This window comes from Aythya marila, assembly GCF_965140915.1.
Source record: "Aythya marila genome assembly, chromosome: 4".
Classification (NCBI taxonomy): Eukaryota; Metazoa; Chordata; class Aves; order Anseriformes; family Anatidae; genus Aythya; species Aythya marila.
Genome location: NC_139045.1, coordinates 50,095,145 through 50,114,152, shown reverse-complemented (window position 1 = coordinate 50,114,152; position 19,008 = coordinate 50,095,145). Strand labels below are relative to the sequence as shown.

Here is a 19,008-nt window from a genome sequence, read left to right as displayed (position 1 = left end):
CTGTTGTTTGGAGAAAGGCATTACTTTGCTATTATTAACAGGATTTATTAAAAGGGGGGGAGGGGGAGGGGTACAAAAAATGGTAGCTTCCACAGGACCAAGGCAGGCATCCAGATGATTCTTTTTTAACAAAAGCATTTTCAATAAATGAAAACAAATGCTAGCCTAATTGACAACATTTAATTGTGTGCCAATGCTGTTATGTTCAAAAAAATCAGTGCTTTGTAAAAGACTTACAATGGTTGAGATATTCAACAGGCTCTGAATAGGACAGCATAGTAATAAGGTGTACTTGAGCTGTCCCAGTTGTCTCTGGTTAATTACCTTTCAAGAATAGACAGATTGCTCTTCTGATCTCTTTGGTAGGAGATTAGGATCCTTTTTTCCGACTGTATCTCACAGTGATAACTGATGTTCATCTCACTTTCAGACAAAACTAATGCAGCAAACCCTATGTAAGCCTGTGAAATCTGTCTAGAAACTAGGGACAGAACACAGTACCTCACTTGCTAAGCAAAACACTGCAAGTATGTGAAACCTATGCTTTGTGAACTGCAATTTCCTGCTTGGCAGTTTGCAGGTGGAACTTAAGATCCTGCTGTACTAAGGATCTGGCTTAGGAAGGACTAAACTTAACAGGCTAACAAAGGGCTGATCAGTCTAACAGATTACTGTTGGTTTTCCCACAGCTGGAAAACAAATTTCCATACAAAAGTTGTATGGAAAATTCCCACAGCTATGCTTTGCAAAAGTATGTCTGCGATTGTTTCATTATGGCATAGGTAGCCATTGTCTGTAAAAGTCAATTTGCTTCAGACAGAAATACTGCAACCTAGATCTTCTGAATTTGATTGCACATTTGGCAAAGTGTGTGTTGCAGAACATGATGTATGACTTCCTGGGCCCTTTCTTTATTCTGAGGGGCTGCTACTCACTCTCTTGTCTGTATCGATGGAATTTTCTTTTGAGCATCACATTTTTAAAATATTCAGTAATGGACCAGTTCTGTTTCTACTATTGGAGTTCAAATGCTTCTGTTAACAGGTTAGTTTAGTTGTCTACATCAATGGATGTTTCTTTGTGTAAAATGTTTCGATGTGTAAAAGGACTAGATTTATACACAGGTGTCTAAGAGCTTAATATAACTATCTTGAAGTTTCCTGTAACTGCATACAGGTTCAGTTGTATTTAAACCTTAAGAACATCATGCTTCCAAGTTACTTGTGCAAACTGAGATTTTGAAATACTTGTATTTCAACTGCTCTTTCTAGGATTGAAAGACTCTTTCTTTTATATAATTCCAATAATAACTACAGATAGTTTCCCTCAATGCTGTGTCTTATAGCTCTTTGTTTACTTCTCTATGTTGGTTACATAGAGAGCAATGACAAGCTTCCCTATAAAAATTAGGACAAATTATCTCAAATGTAGTCAGACAAAATGCTATGCTAAACTTCTTTCAGCCATTCAAAATGTGTACCACTCTCTATGTGCAAATGCTTTTTTTAAACCTTTCAATCATAGAAATACCAGCTGGAAGAACACTCTGGAGGTCTCCAGCCAACCTGCTTCTCTAAGTGAGATTGTCATCAGCACGCTGGCAGCCATAGCTTTGCCTGGCTATGTCTTGGAAACACCCAAGGACAGAGATCCCACAGCTTCTGTGGGCAAATGGGTTCCACTGGAACCCATCCAATACCCATCTGGTGAAAAAGTTTTTCCCAGTTTCTAGTATGAACTTCTACTATTTTATTTCATAGGAGAGTATTATGATTTTTAAACTGTCAGTTGCAATGAAGGGGAGACAAACATATTTTGTGTACAGAATAGTAGCCAAATAATTTATTGGGCAATTTATCACTTTTTCAAATTCCCATCCTCATTACCTTTTCAAATCATGTTACTCATTATGTTATTCTTGGATTTCACATGATTGTGAAGCATGACAGTGACTGTTAATCTCTTTCTGTTGTATCAGTGCTTTGACCTTCCTTTTGGACAGCAGCTTGGATCTTACCATTTTATATTGATGATGGCTCTATCTCCACATCTGGCTGCACCCTATGTACTGCAATCCATAATAGACCATGGAGAAGCATAAAGGAGATCAACTTTAATAAAAAAATAAATAAAAGCACACATGGCTACCAGCTGTTAAGGTGTACCTTTTGAAATTAAGTGATCGGCAATCACAATATAGAACCAACCATGCATCAACAACATCTTTTTTGCCGAAGTAACCACATAATTGACTTTTTAAAGGGTTTTAGAGAAGCTTATAGGCCTATAAAGGAAGCCAGTGGCTGCAATTCTCAGACAATTATCTTAAGATACACCTTGTGTTTATTGTTCCCATCCTTGGAATTTTCATGCCAGGATGGCATGAGACTCCTTGCTTAGCCTCTTGTACAGTTGGACAACCAACTGCTTAAACTACAAGCAACAAAGTATAAAAAACTGCAATGGATGCATAAAAGTGAAAGGCATAAAGCTGAAACTACTTCTGTTCTTTACATGTAAATGTTTTAAAGGTACACACATCAACTCTAAAAGCAAACGCATGTCATTTAAAGACTGGAACAAAGCTGACTTTGTCATTATTTCCAACAAGGGAATTTCCCACTCTAAAATAAAGCATGTGGATGAAAGGTTGAAGAGTAAAAATACATAAGTAAGTCAAAATGGAATAGTAGGGTGGATGTGATAGTAATTCATAGTACTCATTACAGTGTTAATTCAAACAGATATTTGAGATCTCTTTGATACCTTATACAGAGCACTGTTTCATCAGAGTGTATCTGGACAGACGATCATCTACAAACAAAATACTTGCAATAAGGAGCCGTTAATTTATTGAGGGGAATTAAAGTCACAAGCTTAGCTGGAGGTAAATTTATGAAAGTATTAGAAACCTCATTAAAATTCTCACAAAAGTATTTAAAGTTTCTGGCAAGCTTCCAGTTACCTGTGTTTAACACCTGTGCACCAGGTGTTAAAAGCTTGTTAACTTTTTCGTCCTTATGCATATAAGTTTCAGTGAAAAATCTATAGAAATTCTACATCAAGAGTAATCTCATCTAAAAACCTTTTTGATTACACTGCCAGCTTGTATATCTTGTAAAGCAGAAACTTAATGGTTTTCTTGCCAAGCTATACCTATACCACATGAAAAAACAGTGGTGGAATAGGCAAACTGATGAAAATCAGGTTCTTGCTGTTGGATTTAGTGGAAATTCACCATGTGCTTGTCTTGTAAATCACTAATTTTTCCATGTGAACTGAAAATTTAGTTTTGAATTTCTGCTAGAAAAGAAAACCTGAATGGTTCTAGTGATTATTTTGACTAGGGGAAAAATACATTTTTTTAATGAGGACCACAATGGAAAAATTCTGAAACAGCTTTTTTTCCACTTTGTTTCTTTAATTTTAAGTGGAAAAAAAAAAAAAAAAAAAAAAAAAAAAAGGTTTAGGTGAGATAAAGAAACAAAAGCCACTGCTAGAAGATGAAACATCCTGAAGCACCAACAAAATCAATAAGTACCCTATTAGTTTGCTCATGCTTGCATTTGTATGAAAAAAAAAAAAAGAAGAAAAAAAAAGAAAAAAAAAGAAAAAAAAAAAAAACACAGCTGAGTTGACTGGCCTGGGACTTAAAAGACCACAGTTTTTGTTCTTCTGCACCAATTTGAAAGACCAAACCCATTTTCGCTTCAGGAGAAAAACATGTTTTAGCAACATTTTTAATTTTTTTGTTGAGAACAAGATAAATATCTCTAAATATCTACCATGGGTCTACTGCTACACTTCATCTACCAAGAGTCTATTTCTTTTATTACATTTAATATAATTTGGTCTGCTCCAACCTATTTGAATAATTAAACATAAATTGAGATAGAAGACAAAGTGATTTATTAGATCACTGTTTGAGATACTAGGGATTGGGAAGATGCAAACCGGTGGTCTGACTTGGGAAGCAGTTGCTGGATACTTTATCTTCAGTAGAAAAAAAGAAAAGAAAGAAAGAAAGAAAGAAAGAAAGAAAGAAAGAAAGAAAGAAAGAAAGAAAGAAAGAAAGAAAGAAAGAAAGAAAGAAAGAAAGAAAGAAAGAAAGAAAGAAAGAAAGAAAGAAAGAAAAAGAAAGAAAGAAAGAAAGAAAGAAAGAAAGAAAGAAAGAAAGAAAGAAAGAAAGAAAGAAAGAAAGAAAGAAAGAAAGAAAGAAAGAAAGAAAGAAAGAAAGGAAGGAAGGAAGGAAGGAAGGAAGGAAGGAAGGAAGGAAGGAAGGAAGGAAGGAAGGAAGGAAGGAAGGAAGGAAGGAAGGAAGGAAGGAAGGAAGGAAGGAAGGAAGGAAGGAAGGAAAGAAGGAAGGAAGAAAGGAAGAAAGGAAGAAAGAAAGAAAGAAAGAAAGAAAGAAAGAAAGAAAGAAAGAAAGAAAGAAAGAAAGAAAGAAAGAAAGAAAGAAAGAAAGAAAGAAAGAAAGAAAGAAAGAAAGAAAGAAAGAAAGAAAGAAAGAAAGAAAGAAAGAAAGAAAGAAAGAAAAGCATATTTGGAATGAGCAGCACAAGGCAGGGAGATGCAGGGAATTGCTTGTTTCTGTGCCATATGTGACATATCCCTTCCAGCTATCCCCAGAATGGTTCTCATATTGCTCTTTTCTACCAAACAGAAAGCTGGGCCAGCCTTGTTCTCTATAGATTTTAGTAGTGGCAGAACACCAAATACAGTGAAAGAGTTCAGGGAGAGAGAAAAATATTTATTTAGTTATAGTTAAAAGACAATAGAGAGGATTAGGAAGACCTCTAGGCAGAGCAGAGGGTTGCAAATAGGTTGCTCAAAGATGTTCATGAAACATGAAAGGACCCAAGGGTCCTCTATATACTAAGAGTATTTGTTATTTAGAAGAGTAGAAGATGCAAAGAAAACATGAATTATATGCTTTTTCAAATGTTGTCCTCTGATACACCTGATACAGTGTCATGCTTTTGCAAAGGCACTTTCCCGCTTTGGTTCTACAAGCAACCATTTAGGGCTTGTGTTTTTTATCATCCTCCTGTAGATTTGGGCAAGCGCAGAGAGAAATTGAATAGAAACCAAATCCACATTCATCTGGGACACATGCCTTTTCCTAGCACTCTGTCAAGTATATTCAGAATAAGCCAGGGCTGGAAAAACACATCTTTTATTTCTACTCACCTTGCTTCTACTCAGCTCTTTCCCTAATGAAAGGTCTAAAAGGCTGGCGCTCGCCCTTTACCCCCCAGTGCAGCCAGAAGTTGCACAGCCTCTTGGGTGAAATGCCTCTGTCGACATCTTCTGCCACCAGTGCCGCCTCCCACTCATATTCTGTGCTATGTCCCTCTCCTTCCTGTCCCCTCAGAGCAGAGGAAGCCTGGGGCTGTCCTGTATGTCCCCAAGGTCCTGCTCCCCAGCCTCTGAGGTGCCCCCAAGCCACAATTCCCAGCAGTGGCAGCACCCTTTCACAGCTGCCAGGGTTGGCCAGAAAATAAGGTTGCAGCCAGGTCCTGCTCAGTGTCCTTTGCCCTTTGGGGCAGCAGCATTGTGGCCTCCACTCCCTCGGTGCCAGGGCTTGCCAGGGTGCCATCCCAGGAATGGAAAGAGGCAGTAGGAGATCACACCTGGAGCACTTGGTCATATTACTTTGCATCCTAGGAGGTGGACATTGTCACAGTTTTCCACTAAAAGGGTGTGTGGGTGAGAAACAGCTGAACTGAAATGGTTTGACTGAAAGGAGAGAGTAGGAGAGATTTGGCGAAGGAAAAAAAAAAAGGTTGTTAAACATACATCTCCATAGGTATCAGTGGGTGGAAGAAACAAAGTAGATACTAATACCTCTTGTCCCAATGCATATTCCATTAGTTCTACGGGATGTTTTTCTAGGAAGAATGCCCTCTCTCCTTCTTCCTGTCTCCCCAAATCAGCAGTATTACAAAACAGGGAGTCTGCTTCATTTGAAATGAAAACATCCCTCTCAAGACGATACACTCGAGACGTCTCCTGGTCAGTCTCCCAATGTACTACATAATTACAGCCTACTTTTGTTTCAAAGAGAAGAAAAGTACTGATAAAATTGTACTGATATTTATCTTGGAAAAACATCCTTTCTTAAAGATAATGACTATCTAGTATATGGTTCTTTTCCTGTTGTGCATTGATTGACAGATGAACAAAATATTATTGCATATACTTGAAATTCCATGAATACACACTGCTGAACCTAGTGGTTCACCTAAAACTCCCTTCCTCATGTTTTTGCTATCAGGAAACTCTCCAATGAACCATCCTAGTGACTTAAGACCATGGGCCATGCCTTCAAAACAACACTTTTAAATCTGAACTTACACAAACTCAAATCAACAGCAAAAATGTATTCCTTCACTTTCCTTCCAACAGAGAGGCCAGCAAGAAAAATTGTAAGGATTTAGGGCAAATAAGGAAGAACTGCTGAGGAGTATAACAACTTCTGGCAACCTGAAGTCTTGAGACTTCTTCAGTCAGGTGCTGAAACTGGGCTGCTGTTTTTAAAAGCCTGAAACAGACCAACCCATCATAAAGTTTTCCAAGCAGTTTCATATTTTCTGCTTTTTTCATCATCCTGTGGCAATCAGTTCCAAGATGGAGCTATGTTTTCTGTGAAGATGTCACTGTCTCATTTGTTTAAGTCTGATAACCAAAAAACACTGGGCACCTACTTACATAATGAAAAACAGTAACTGCTACTTGTTCGTCTCCAAGGCCACTAAAAATTGTATGGTCATCTACCATAACCACTTAGCCCCCAGCCACCTGTTTTCCAGAAAGAAAACAGTATCTACTTCAAATTTAGTGTCTCCTGACATCTAAGCTGCTCCAAACCCTACTGGTCTGGTTGCCTTCTATTTGCCATTTCCAGTTCTACTATTACCTTTCTGAGCTTATATGCTCTTGTAATGAGATTTTCTCTTTTGTTCTCTGCAGTTTTATGACAAAACCTAACACTCAGAGTGACCTTTTTGACCATCACCAAGACAGAATACTGTCTACAACAAATGTTTGTTGTTGTTGTTGTTTTGTCTTCTTTTTGTGTGTGTGTTTTTTGTTTGTTTGTTTTTTGTTTTTGACTGCAAAGGTAGCTGAAAATGCACCACTGGTGCATTTATGTATAGGGTTAGGGTTGTTCCCCACCCTCTAGCATTCTGTTGCACCTATTGACATAAAGATTTCTAAACATTTTATCACTTTCTCTATGATACCTTTACATGATTTCCAGCTATTCATTTCACAGGTAATTCTGCAGTAGAAGAAATGTTGTTACCTGACTATTCACTACTTTTCCAGTTTGTTTATTTGTTTGTTTTGTTTTTAAATGTAGAGTGTAAACTCTACATTCACAGAAAACCCTGTGAGACTCCACTGGCAAGCTTCATTGTGGAACCTAACCATTAATTCATATATTTCCCCATCTTTTAATGAGCAATTTGTTTGTCAGCAATTTGTTTAACCGACAATGTCACTGACTCCTTCAGAGAACTTTCTAATAGAATTGTGAGCCATTGCTTCCTCTTGTAAAAGGAAAAGAAACTTCTTTGCCTCTTCCTTATTGTATCATGCATTCCCACTTACCTACTAATTTATTCTTTACTGGTATTTCTGACAAAGCAACTCCTTATGCTTCAAGGACTTTTAACATAACTGATGTCATATGTGGGAAATTTCATTCTTCTTCTGTTAATAACTCAGGAATGTCATTTTTGTTTTACTTTAAATATGTCTTGAGTGAATACCATCTGGTCACAATGTTTATCATTTCTCTTATGAATGTTTTCTAAACACCTTTAATTGAAGCTGCAGTTCAGCTTTTAAACATATCCAGTGCTAATACTAACAGCAAAACAAAAACATTATCACCACTTTATCGCCATTTCATATGTGCTCAGAGAATTTTGTCTGTCTGGTTTTGCACTGGTGGTCTCTCTGTTGTATGATGTATCATCTGCCTTCCAACACCCTGTATAAAATGAGCATAAACTCCAAGTTATGCTCTCTTACTAAATCATCAGAAATAAGTGCACTCACCTGCCCACATTTGAACCAGATGAAACCTGTACTGATGGATGATCTGCTAGTGTGTGTAGATGGTAGAACATCAGCCCCACACTTCATTCGGAGATTAAATTCCTTACGAGTTGTAAGGATAAGATATTCAGACCTCTATTTTACATTTGTGCAAAAGTGATTACATCAATTAATGGAACAACATTCTTCAGGACTCACTACAGGTCTCTGGAATCTGCTACCATATAATGTTGAGGTGTCTCTGTATGTTAGCCTTATTTTGTTTGTCTTTTGGCATGTTCTATTGCTCACAACTGAGACAAAAAACAAGAGAGATTTATTTTAATCTACTAACACCATTCCCACATAGCCAGTAAGTTTTACTTATCTCAAAAAATCCTTTGTACTCCAAAAGACTATTCCAGCCTCACTGTGCAAAAAAATTATTTTATATCTCTGGTCCCAGTTTTTCCCCATCTCCCTTTACAATGGAATACACAAAAACTTCTCTAGACATCAAACTGAGTTTTCTGTGACCTTAGAATTCTCTCCAGGAAGCAAAGCTTAGTGGGAAAGGAGAGATTAAAGAGACCAAGAAGTGTAAAGAGAGAATTTGCAAAGGACAGTACAAGAGTGAGACAGTGAGAAGCCCTGTGTACTCATCACAATCTCCTGATTTCTAGTCCTCAATGCCTTGGACAGATATGGGAATGCATAGTTATTCTTAGTACAAATTCTTCTGAATCCCACAAATATATGTACATTTATATATATATGTACACGTAGATGTTATATATATATATATATACACACACACAGACTGAATGTATATATATGCATACTGAATTTATATTTATATATCTACACATGCACACACAGTTTTAAGGCAATTTCCACATAAATTCAAATAAATAAAGCACATCTACACTGTAACTAACTAGTTACTAAGACTGCAGCGCAAAGTCACCATCTTCCAGAATAAAAACAATTTGACCCCACAGCACATGTCAAAAATGTTCTAGTGAAGAAAAACAGGCCCCATAGTTCTGCTCAACATTAACCAACAGGCTAATAACTTCAAGGTGTCTTTTACAATCATAATCGTTGAAAACACTAAGAGTTGGAAATATCTGTAGTGTAGCATGCTGTGCTTCTGAGCTTTTCCTCAGCACGGCGATAACTTGCCAAGTTACTACATAAGGTAAATAAATGAATCACCGAGGGGATACAAGTGTGCATTTACATACATTTTTTCTGAGTTTGGGGCATGAGGAGAAAAACAAGATATCAGCCAGTTTAAGAAAATCATGTAGCAAACTGAACGTACAGAAAGCCTGGACCATTCAAATGGCTACAGAATCACTACAGTGCAGGAGACAGAAAGAACAAAATAACAAACCATTCATTCACACTATGTTACTATTTTTGACGGCTGATTTGTGAATAAGAAATTAAGTTATCACTGAAATGCCCTCAAAAGGAATCTCTTCCATGTTCCAGCTTATAAATAAATAAATAAATAAGCTTTTCCTCTTTCACTTCACTCCAGAAAGAACAAGAAAGAGCATAACATAGCTCTTTCCTAACTTTTACCTGCTTGTTTGATGTCAGGGTAGGGTAGAGGGGGGTGGGAATAAAGCAAGAGACAAACTCTTGAAGGCAGAATACGTCAGAAGAAAATAGCAGAGAAAAAAAAAAAAAAAAAAGTGATGTAACATCAATCTGATCACTCACACCTGAATAATACATTCACTATATAGACAACTAATATCAGGTTTTAGTAAGCATGGAATCCAAGAGAGGAATGACGCAGACATTCTCCACAAAACAATGTAAATTCAATGGGTGAAGTAATCACCACTGTCAGACACCATCTCTTCATTTCATAGAAATTTCAGATATACAATTAATAGAGTGTGCCACTTTCAGGTCACTGTCCATCTCTTTGCATGTATTTCAGTTCTCCCTATGACCTGGAATAAGTTTTGCTTCATGTTCTCATGAGATCAACAGCAAAGGAATGATATGCAATTAGAGAGAAACAAATTCATTTTAATATGGCACCCTAGTGTTCCATGTGTTAGCAAAACAATACAAAGAAACCTTTCAATACCACTGACATGATGAATCAATAAAATTACCATGGCACTAATGAAATGCATCTCCTTGTATAGTCAGACCAATGAAAACTGATCATAGTTAATTGCTATTGTTCTTTTTGACATTTTGATTACAGTCCTCAGAAATTGAATTTTATTTCTGCACAGAGAAACAACTTCAAATTAAAGAATTCATCCATTAACATAGAAAATGTTGTAGCTGTAATTATATCCCCAGTTCAGGAAGGTACTTACCACTTATATAACTTTAACAGAACATAGAAAAATCAATCTCCAAACTGAATACAGTCTACAATAATTAATTTTCAGACTTGGTAAGCATGCATGATTCGAAGAATGTACTGTAAGCATTCATACCTGAAAGAACTTAGTGCATCTTCCTCAATGGGGTTGATCAAATGTTCTGATAAGATACTGATTGCTTGCAACATGGAATCAAATAAACAAGTAATTCCTCAGAACTCATGGGAACTCATGAGGAAGCAGCCAGCAGTGTATTCTGTACTTTTGAGTCATAATTATGAAACTAAATAAAATATAAACTTACTTTTTTTCTGATCCACTTTTTGTGGCACAGATGGATGGGTAGGCCTTAATACAGGCAGAGTGGTCATCCTCTCTGTGATGTTGAAGGATGCATTTATGGACCATGAAGTCTCTCCCTCTGCAGTGGCAAACAGCTGGGTGCTATATTCAGAGCCCTCTGTCAAAGCAGCATCATTTGTAGGATCAGGATTGAGGACTGAGGCTTGAGATGTAGGGACAAATGAGTTTTCCTGGAAAGTCTCTCTAAATACATTTGAGTTTTTGTTCATTTGGCCAATGTGGGATAGAGGTGTGGTGGTCCAGGCAGGAGTCCATGTGCTGAGATCTACCGTAGGATTAGTCGTGGAACTGTTTTCAACCATGTTTGGCAAAAGAATGTCAGATGTTTCAATGTCACCATTAACTGTGAGGACCTCACTCCCATTTGAATAAAAGCATGTTTTTTCTAACACCCCTGGAAGAAAGGGGAAAAAAATATAGAAAATAAAATTATATTAGCTCGGTTGGTACAGTTGACTCTTGAGTACAAACACCCACTACCACCTCTACCGAACTTCATTTTCAGTTTGATTACTGCATTTACCAAAATGCCCAGTCTAGTGACCACGCTTAGCCAGCATCTCAGCTCTGTCAACTCCAGGCACCACACGCAACCTGCACCCACCCAGATATCATGAGCCTCTTCCTCCCACTCTTACAGAATCCCTCTCCTCACCCCTTCATCCACTTTGCAGCTAGATTGAACCAGCTCACTCGGTGTGAAATTCAAGGACTGGTCAGGAAGGAATTTTTATTAATCACAGCTACAAATAGCTAACAATGGAAGGAGACCCTAATTCCAGCTACTGTCTGAAAAGATTTGAGGTTGGGAAGTTTAACATGAAAAAGAAAAGGGAACCAGGAAAGTTGAAAAGGAAGAATTTTCCTTTTTCATTGAGTAACATCTAACTGTGGCATCCAGAACTAGAAAGTTAAACTTGTAAGGGGTTCAATGAAACAGTTACCCTTTGAGATTTACCATATACTTGTTTATCCATACTGGGTTGTTTTGGCTCAGTTGCCACTGACTGTGAGTAGAACTTGGTGTCTGACTTTCACTAGCAGAACCCAAGGGAACTTTATATCTATGCACATGAAAGTTTTTGTTTTTCTACCAGCAAATGTGCATAATTCATTGGGATTTGGAGGAGTACACTGTGGATATTTTACAGAAGCATCAGAAAATCTCCCACCCACAAATTATTTCAGCAGCAATATCTCTTTCTTAACTCCTCTGGTCAGGCCAAATGGGAAGACTGAACGTGCTTTGACTTCACAATGGGGATCAGCAGTAATATGATTTGCTAAAATCTTAGGAATTGTAACTAAGCATGCACAGAAATTGTGCTCACTCATATGTAGCTTTACTTGGATCCTGTGTTTCCAAATAGAGCTTTGAATCTCTGTGAGTGGGAAACCTACTTTGCTTCAAGTTTCAAACTTCAGTCATTTTTGCTGCAGCTTTCAAAAAGTTAAAATTAACTTCTTTTCCTCCTTTGGAAAAGTGTATATTTTTTCCTTAACTCAAGAATAACCTTAACTCAAGAACTCAAGGGTTTGTTTTTTTTTTTAATCACATTCTCTGTCCTCCTCCCTCAGCCCTTGTCTTCTCCTCCACTCAATATAAAAATAGAAAAAGCCTGGAAAATGTCAGTCCCAAAGAGCTATGAATAATGACTGAAGTTAAAGTAAAAATGATTAGCTATTTATAAATCATTCAGCAGAATAGTAGGAAATACATTACAAGTCAGGTAAAAGCTTGAAAGAAGCTTAAACATTATTTTTTTTTCTATTGTTTAACACAGTGGACCAATAAATACTGTTAAGGAAAATATGCATGTTACCCACTGGATTCTATCCTATCCCCACTCAGCCTTATTTCATTCTCTTTCTGGAACTAGAATAATAGCTGTTGCTATCCATAAGGTCATTTATCTCTTCCACTGAGATCCCCAGCTGCCCGTTTGCTTCTTCAACCCATCTTTCCAAAAATAACATTTTTGTTCTATTTTCAGTTTCCTAGTGATAACAACTCCCCTTCTTTTTCTTGCTTTTTCTTGACAGGGGAACCACATAATGAACCTCTTCCAGACAACAGACCTTCCCAATTGTATCTCAGCTGACAATGAGTATTATTAAATTTCTTTTAAGAGATTTTGCCTACAAATAACCATTACAGACAGCACGGGAAGGCAGGGGAAACAAGAAGTCAATATTACCAGTAGGGAGGCTTATCGTACATGTAAACTTTGTGTTTCTGTTTTTTCAGATCTGTAAGTTTTACCTTACTTTGCAGATTTCCAAACACTTTAAGTCTGAAGAAGTTTGAAGAATCCAGCTTTTCCACTCTCTAGATGTGTGCTCCAGCCACTGTTTTACTATGTGTTGGCAGGCACCATCAGTATTAGGAAGCTTTAAAAGACTGAGTGCAGCAGTGTTCTTTTAAATAATGCTCTTAGGTAATATTAGTAGATGGCTCTAGGCTCTGTCCCAACCAGCTAGTTGCAGTTGCTTGGGCTCTGCCGCGTATGCTCTTGAGAGAGGTAGGCATAACCTAAGCTTGCCTTTCACTGCTGGCCAGCTCTAGATGACAACTCTGTTTCCAGATAGCATATGATGTTTTTGGATCACGCTCCTGAGGCACTTTGTTCTTCCCCTTTCCTCCTGTCCTCTCATCCTCTTAGTCCACAGAGTAGAGAATTCAAACAATTAATTCCAGGGTATAGTCTCCACTCTCTGTCTGAGTCAGGCTTGTGTTTTCATTTATTATAGTCTTTCCCCTCCTTAAATACTATTGTACATCTTCATTCTTAAATTTAATTTACTGGAGATTTTTTTTCACCATCAAAAGTCCTGCAGGAACTATTTAAATTTCAATACAGAGCTGAGGACAGTAAATCATAGCCCAGATAGCTAATTAGTTGAGAAATAGCTGTAACCATTTTGGAATTGTGTTTCCAGCTACAGCTGGACATGTCCAGATGACAGAAATATATGGCATGATGGCTCTCATTGTGTTTGGTACAAAACCAAGGAACAGGCTTAAGATCCATTTGGTTCAAAGTGATACCTTGCCAAGAATCTTACTGATCACTTTCCAGTTGCTCTTCACTATCGGGGAATGAATGTTTTATTTGAAGATCTGAAATGGACAGTTACAAGATCTAAGGAATAGTCACTCTTCAGGCTATTAAAGTGAGATTTTGACAGTTTGTACTGTGGGTGTTTTCTAGTAGTTCACAGCAGGAAATCCCAAGAAGACCACATTTGTTTAAAAAGCTAACCAAACAGAGCAAAGCAGCCTACCAAAGCATGTGTAATGGATTAGGCAGTTACACAGAGAATAGAATGATATATCATTGCTGTAACTAGCCAGTACATAGCCACTGAGACTTCTTCTGCAGGGTCTGCCCTATGAATCTGTGCACCCTGAAGATATTGGCATATCACTGATAATCAGAGAATCATAGAATCACAGAATGGCTTGGATTGGAAGGGAGCTTAAAGGCCATCTAGGTGGCAGGGACACCTCCCACCAGACCAGGTTGCCCAAAGCCCCATCCAGCCTGGCCTTGAGCACTACCAGGGATGGGGCATCCACAGCTTCTCTGGGCAACCTGTTCCAGTGCCTCACCACCCTCTGAGTGAAGAATTTCTTCCTTATACCTAAACAAAATCTACCCTCTCTTTCAGTTTAAAATTGTTACCTCTTGTCCTACCAGTACCTTGTAAAAGTCTCTCTCCATCTCTCTAAGCACTCTTTCAGTATTCAAAGGCTGCAATAAGGTCTCCCTGGAGACTCTTTTTCTGGAAGCTCTCTATTTATGTTTTAATACTTGGAGCTCTATTTATGACTTAATCAGCAGTGAAACATATTGGAATGACAACCACAGAACTTAGCTCCTCCATTTGGTGATAAGATGATAATTTCCTATCAAGAGGGTAATTTGTGAGTCAGTCAGGACCATCAACTTATTTCTTACACGGTAAATCATCATACCAATATCAGAGTGTTAACAGCATTAATTTATTACTGATCTGAAGTGAATATGAACTACTATTCTGGATATAATGTATTCTCAATAAATAGAACAGAATACATTATTTTACACACATTTTAAAGACGTTCATAGAATTTGTTCATTTAATTACTGACATCAAATATATTTGTTTCTAGGCTATCAATACACATAAAAGAAGAAGCTGAAAACTGAAAGTGAATAGTAAATTGTAATCATGAAAATTTAAGATATGCTTAAGGGAGCTGTGCCTATTTTAGACATGGGTAATAACACCAAGCCTTATTCTTCACCCCACAGTAATTACATTGACCTAATAGGAATAGTCCTGATTTTTGCTGTGTAAGTAGGATCAGAACAAGTCCCATTTCCCCAGAGGATTTCATACATTTTAATGAGTATTATGTCGATACATGCCTCGGAGGAGGGGAATGAGTAGATCTGACAAATACACCTGCTTTTTATCTGCTTTCTCACCAAAGAATGAAAATCTAGGGCAGAGGATATGGAGGATACAAATGGAATGATAAACATAAGGAAAGTAAATTGAATGGCATCATATTTCCTAATTGCCGGACTTACTAGTCTTAGTCCACTTCAGCCTGTTCTCAATTTAAAGATACAACCCAAGACTCAGTTGTCAATCATAGCATTCATTAGCTTTGTTATTTTGACTTGCCTAACCTAAGTTAAATGAAAAGAACAGGTCTATAACATATTATTGCAAATACTTTACAGACTGAATTGAGAAAACAGATTTAAGTTGTCTTGTTTTTGACAGAAGTGAAGGTGTTAATGAAACATGTTTGGTTCCTTCCTGTGCTTGCTAACTGTTTGGTTGTATGGTATGTTAGGTGGGGGTTTTAAAGGGAAATATAGATTTATATATACATATAAATATACAAACACAGTACTGCAATTGTTAAAGATGTGCTCCTGAATTACTTAAGGAAGCACAACAAGAAAATATTTTTTTTTACCAAGAACTGAAGTAAAAATGCCACAGCCTCTCAGCACTGAAAGCAAAACAATTGTTTTTTTGTTTTTTTTTTTAATTTTTTTTTTTTTAATTATGTTTTAACCCAGTGTTACTGTCTTTCTCGTGCTGTAGTTGAAAAGATTTAATGACGAGACATGTCAGCTTCTCTGTAGTGGCAACAAAAGGAAGGCTTCTTAAAGTTTTGTTAGTAATAAATTATAAGCTCGTTAATTCTGTAACAGACACAGAGTTAACAGACTAAGACATTGCAAATTCTAATATTTCTGCATCAAGTTTCCACAAAGCATACTTGGGGTTTTACATTGATATATATTTCATACCTAGTAGAAAGAAACATATTTTCCTTAGTTGAACAGTAATATTTTGTAGACTGTTCAGAAAGATTTGTGGATACTTATAAATTAACCTTCACCTGAAAATAAAAAACAGACTTATACATCAGTGTGTGACATAAAGGTACAAATATTCCATTCCACTGACAGTTATCTAAATGTCTAACATAAATATATTTTATAGTTGTAAAATGACTGCCGAAAACCATCTATATGCTATCTATTCAAGGTAGTCAGCTCATCAAAAAATTACCTTCAGAAATTCAGGAAAAAAAAAAAAAAAAAAAAGTTACATAAATATATTTGTTACATAAAGATATTTTAAATATATAAATCAAAATATCATATTTATTTCTCTGAAACAAACATTATTATTTCACTAGGTAGTATAGATTGTTAGGTAGATGTGCTAAGATACATCTTTCATGTCCACATTAGCACTTGAAAAGGAGACTAAAATTGAGATAGCAATGCATTAATTGAAAACAGGCCAATTTACTCTGTTAGCACTCACCTACAAAGGTAAGCAGAATAACCAGCAAAAGGATAAGGGCACAGATGCATGGAATCAGTATGAGGAGCAAAAGTCGAAGGAACTTGGCAGAAGCCAGTTTTTGAGAGCAACCATCCCCCATATTATCCTCATCTGTTCCTAAGACCTGAAAAACAAAAGAGCACAGTTTTATCATTCCAGTATCAGTCAGTAATTCCTATGCTTTCAAGGACAGTCCTACCCATTTCACAAAACAGCTAGATTATTTAAATGTATGCTACAAAATTGTTTTTAGATTCTTACTGAAAAGTCGTATATAATCTTCCTTTTTGGTGGACAACCTAGTGCACTCATACCATTAATTTTAGTTCACCCAACATCCACAAACCTACAATTTCACTGAAATTTATAAACCTTTTACCTGATGAACTAGAAGTTGGATAGGCATTGCATTTGAAAAACAAAACAAACAAAAATGTAAAGTGCACAATACACTTCAGTAGTAAGGCTAAATAAATCTTATTTTCTAATTAAAAATAATCATTTACCAATTATTTAAAAAGCTCCATGTTCTTTTTTTTTTAAAAAAAAAAAAAAAAAAGGAACCAAGAAATTATTATAACTTTTGTTTTAAGTAACAATACCAGTGATAAGGAGCATTCCACTTATTATTTACAATAATGTTCATTTTCAAAGTACTTTACAAAGCTATAACTTATCACAGTATTCAGTGGTGTTTACAAGTAATGTTTTCTGTTTTACAAATGGAATATGGATTAATAAAGAAAACTAATTTTCTGATTTCAGTTGAGTTGCACAAACTTCTGCCAGAGGCTAAACAGGCATATATAATAAAATAATCAAAATATATACAGTAGTCTTGGGGAAAAAAAAAAATAATAATTTAAAAACATAACTCCATTAAGGCTATAATTTCATATATTAGAAACATACCATATTTTTTAAATAAAAACAAAACAAAAACAACATTCCAAATGTATGTTTAATAGCAAAATTGAAACTGTCATTATGAAGTTAATAATGATAGTTATTAAATCTTTTTTAATCAAAATTAACTAAAAATAATTAAGATTTTCCCTACAGTAAGGCAAAATAGAACAATTAACTCCAGACAAAGTCTTCCAAAAGGATGACTCATTAGTTAAAGCCTACAAATAACAGTTTAGCCTCTTCATCAGGAAAATCAATCACATTGAAGTTGATCAGGACAGGACACAAGAGTGTAAATACATCCATTACGCTGACAGACTCTTTCTGAAGATCATCAAGAGATCTTAACATGGCAGTCTCTGCATGTTAACCCTTTGATTGGTTCTGTTCTAAGTGTTTTTCTCTGAGGAATAGGTTACCAGAGTGACTAGCATGAATGAAAACTGGACTACTTCTTAAGGAACTAGAGACTAGATTTATCCCTGCCTAATCTCACTGCCTATTTTACTCCCTTGACTATGAAAATTTGTACTGTTTAAAGACTAGGCAGCACTGAAAACAGGTATGGTGCCAGCATGGTGTGAGATATGAGCAGTATCTCACTTCATAACCACTGTGCCTTCTATTATGGTGATTCAGTCTCAACGCTGTCCTACTACTGGGCTTGTCTAGCAAGCAGGATGTAAACTGATGGTCAGCTTAAAGATGGTAGCGTTCTCTGAATATTTGAAAGAGCCAGCTCAGAGTAGCTCTGCATGCTCATAAAGTACAGCCTGGGAGAGTTGGCAAGGTCTGTAATCAGAGCAGCACCATTTTCCACCATAAGCAAAATATAAAAAATGCTGAGAGAGCCAACTGGTTGTCACAAGTATTTTTTCTTCACACCTTATTCAGAAGTGGCAAATGCTGCAATTCAAGACTTTGTGATATATCAGATAAGTTTCCACCTTCACTTACAACTAACACTTCAAATACCCAGGCGCACGCACACACACACACACACACTCACACACACACACACACACAAAAAAAAAAAAAAAAAAAAAAAGTGGGTGAGTTTCAGTAACCTAACTCCAAGTAACAGACAATCCTTACTTGATGACATGACATCTTGAAGCCCACATTTGCTTACATTTTCATATTGAAGTCCTCAAAGTCTGCCTAAACTTTTGCTTCTGGTCATGTTGGAGCATAGCAGCTTAGCAGCCACCTTCACTGAATCCCATAACCTTGGTTTGCCCAGCCTATATTAGATCCCTTTGGGAGGTCTGAGTGCAGGTAGCACAGGAATAACACAGATCTGTTATGAACACAGCTTTCCCAAAACACAGCTGCTGTAACTTGAAAGCACGGCCAAAAAAAAAAAAAAAGAGAGAGAGAGAAAATTGCCTTTTCTGACACTACAGTGGTTACAGTGCTCCCTCAGGAAATGGTGCTGTTGAGTTCAATCCCCTGTTCA

At 36.7% G+C, this 19,008-nt stretch overlaps 1 protein-coding gene across 6 annotated transcripts in view; it reads right to left on the bottom strand.

Moving 5' to 3' along the window:
* Positions 1-19,008, bottom strand: part of CORIN (corin, serine peptidase) — a 144,862-nt gene that overhangs the window by 111,743 nt on the left and 14,111 nt on the right. For all 6 annotated transcript variants that reach the window (XM_082760360.1, XM_082760359.1, XM_082760358.1 and 3 more), the window contains exons 2-3: positions 16,620-16,764; positions 10,717-11,169 (exon numbers count right to left, since the gene is read on the bottom strand). In XM_082760360.1, the coding sequence (XP_082616486.1) occupies positions 10,717-11,169; positions 16,620-16,740 (574 nt within the window). In that variant the 5' untranslated portion in view covers positions 16,741-16,764. The remainder of the gene's footprint in view (positions 1-10,716; positions 11,170-16,619; positions 16,765-19,008) is intronic.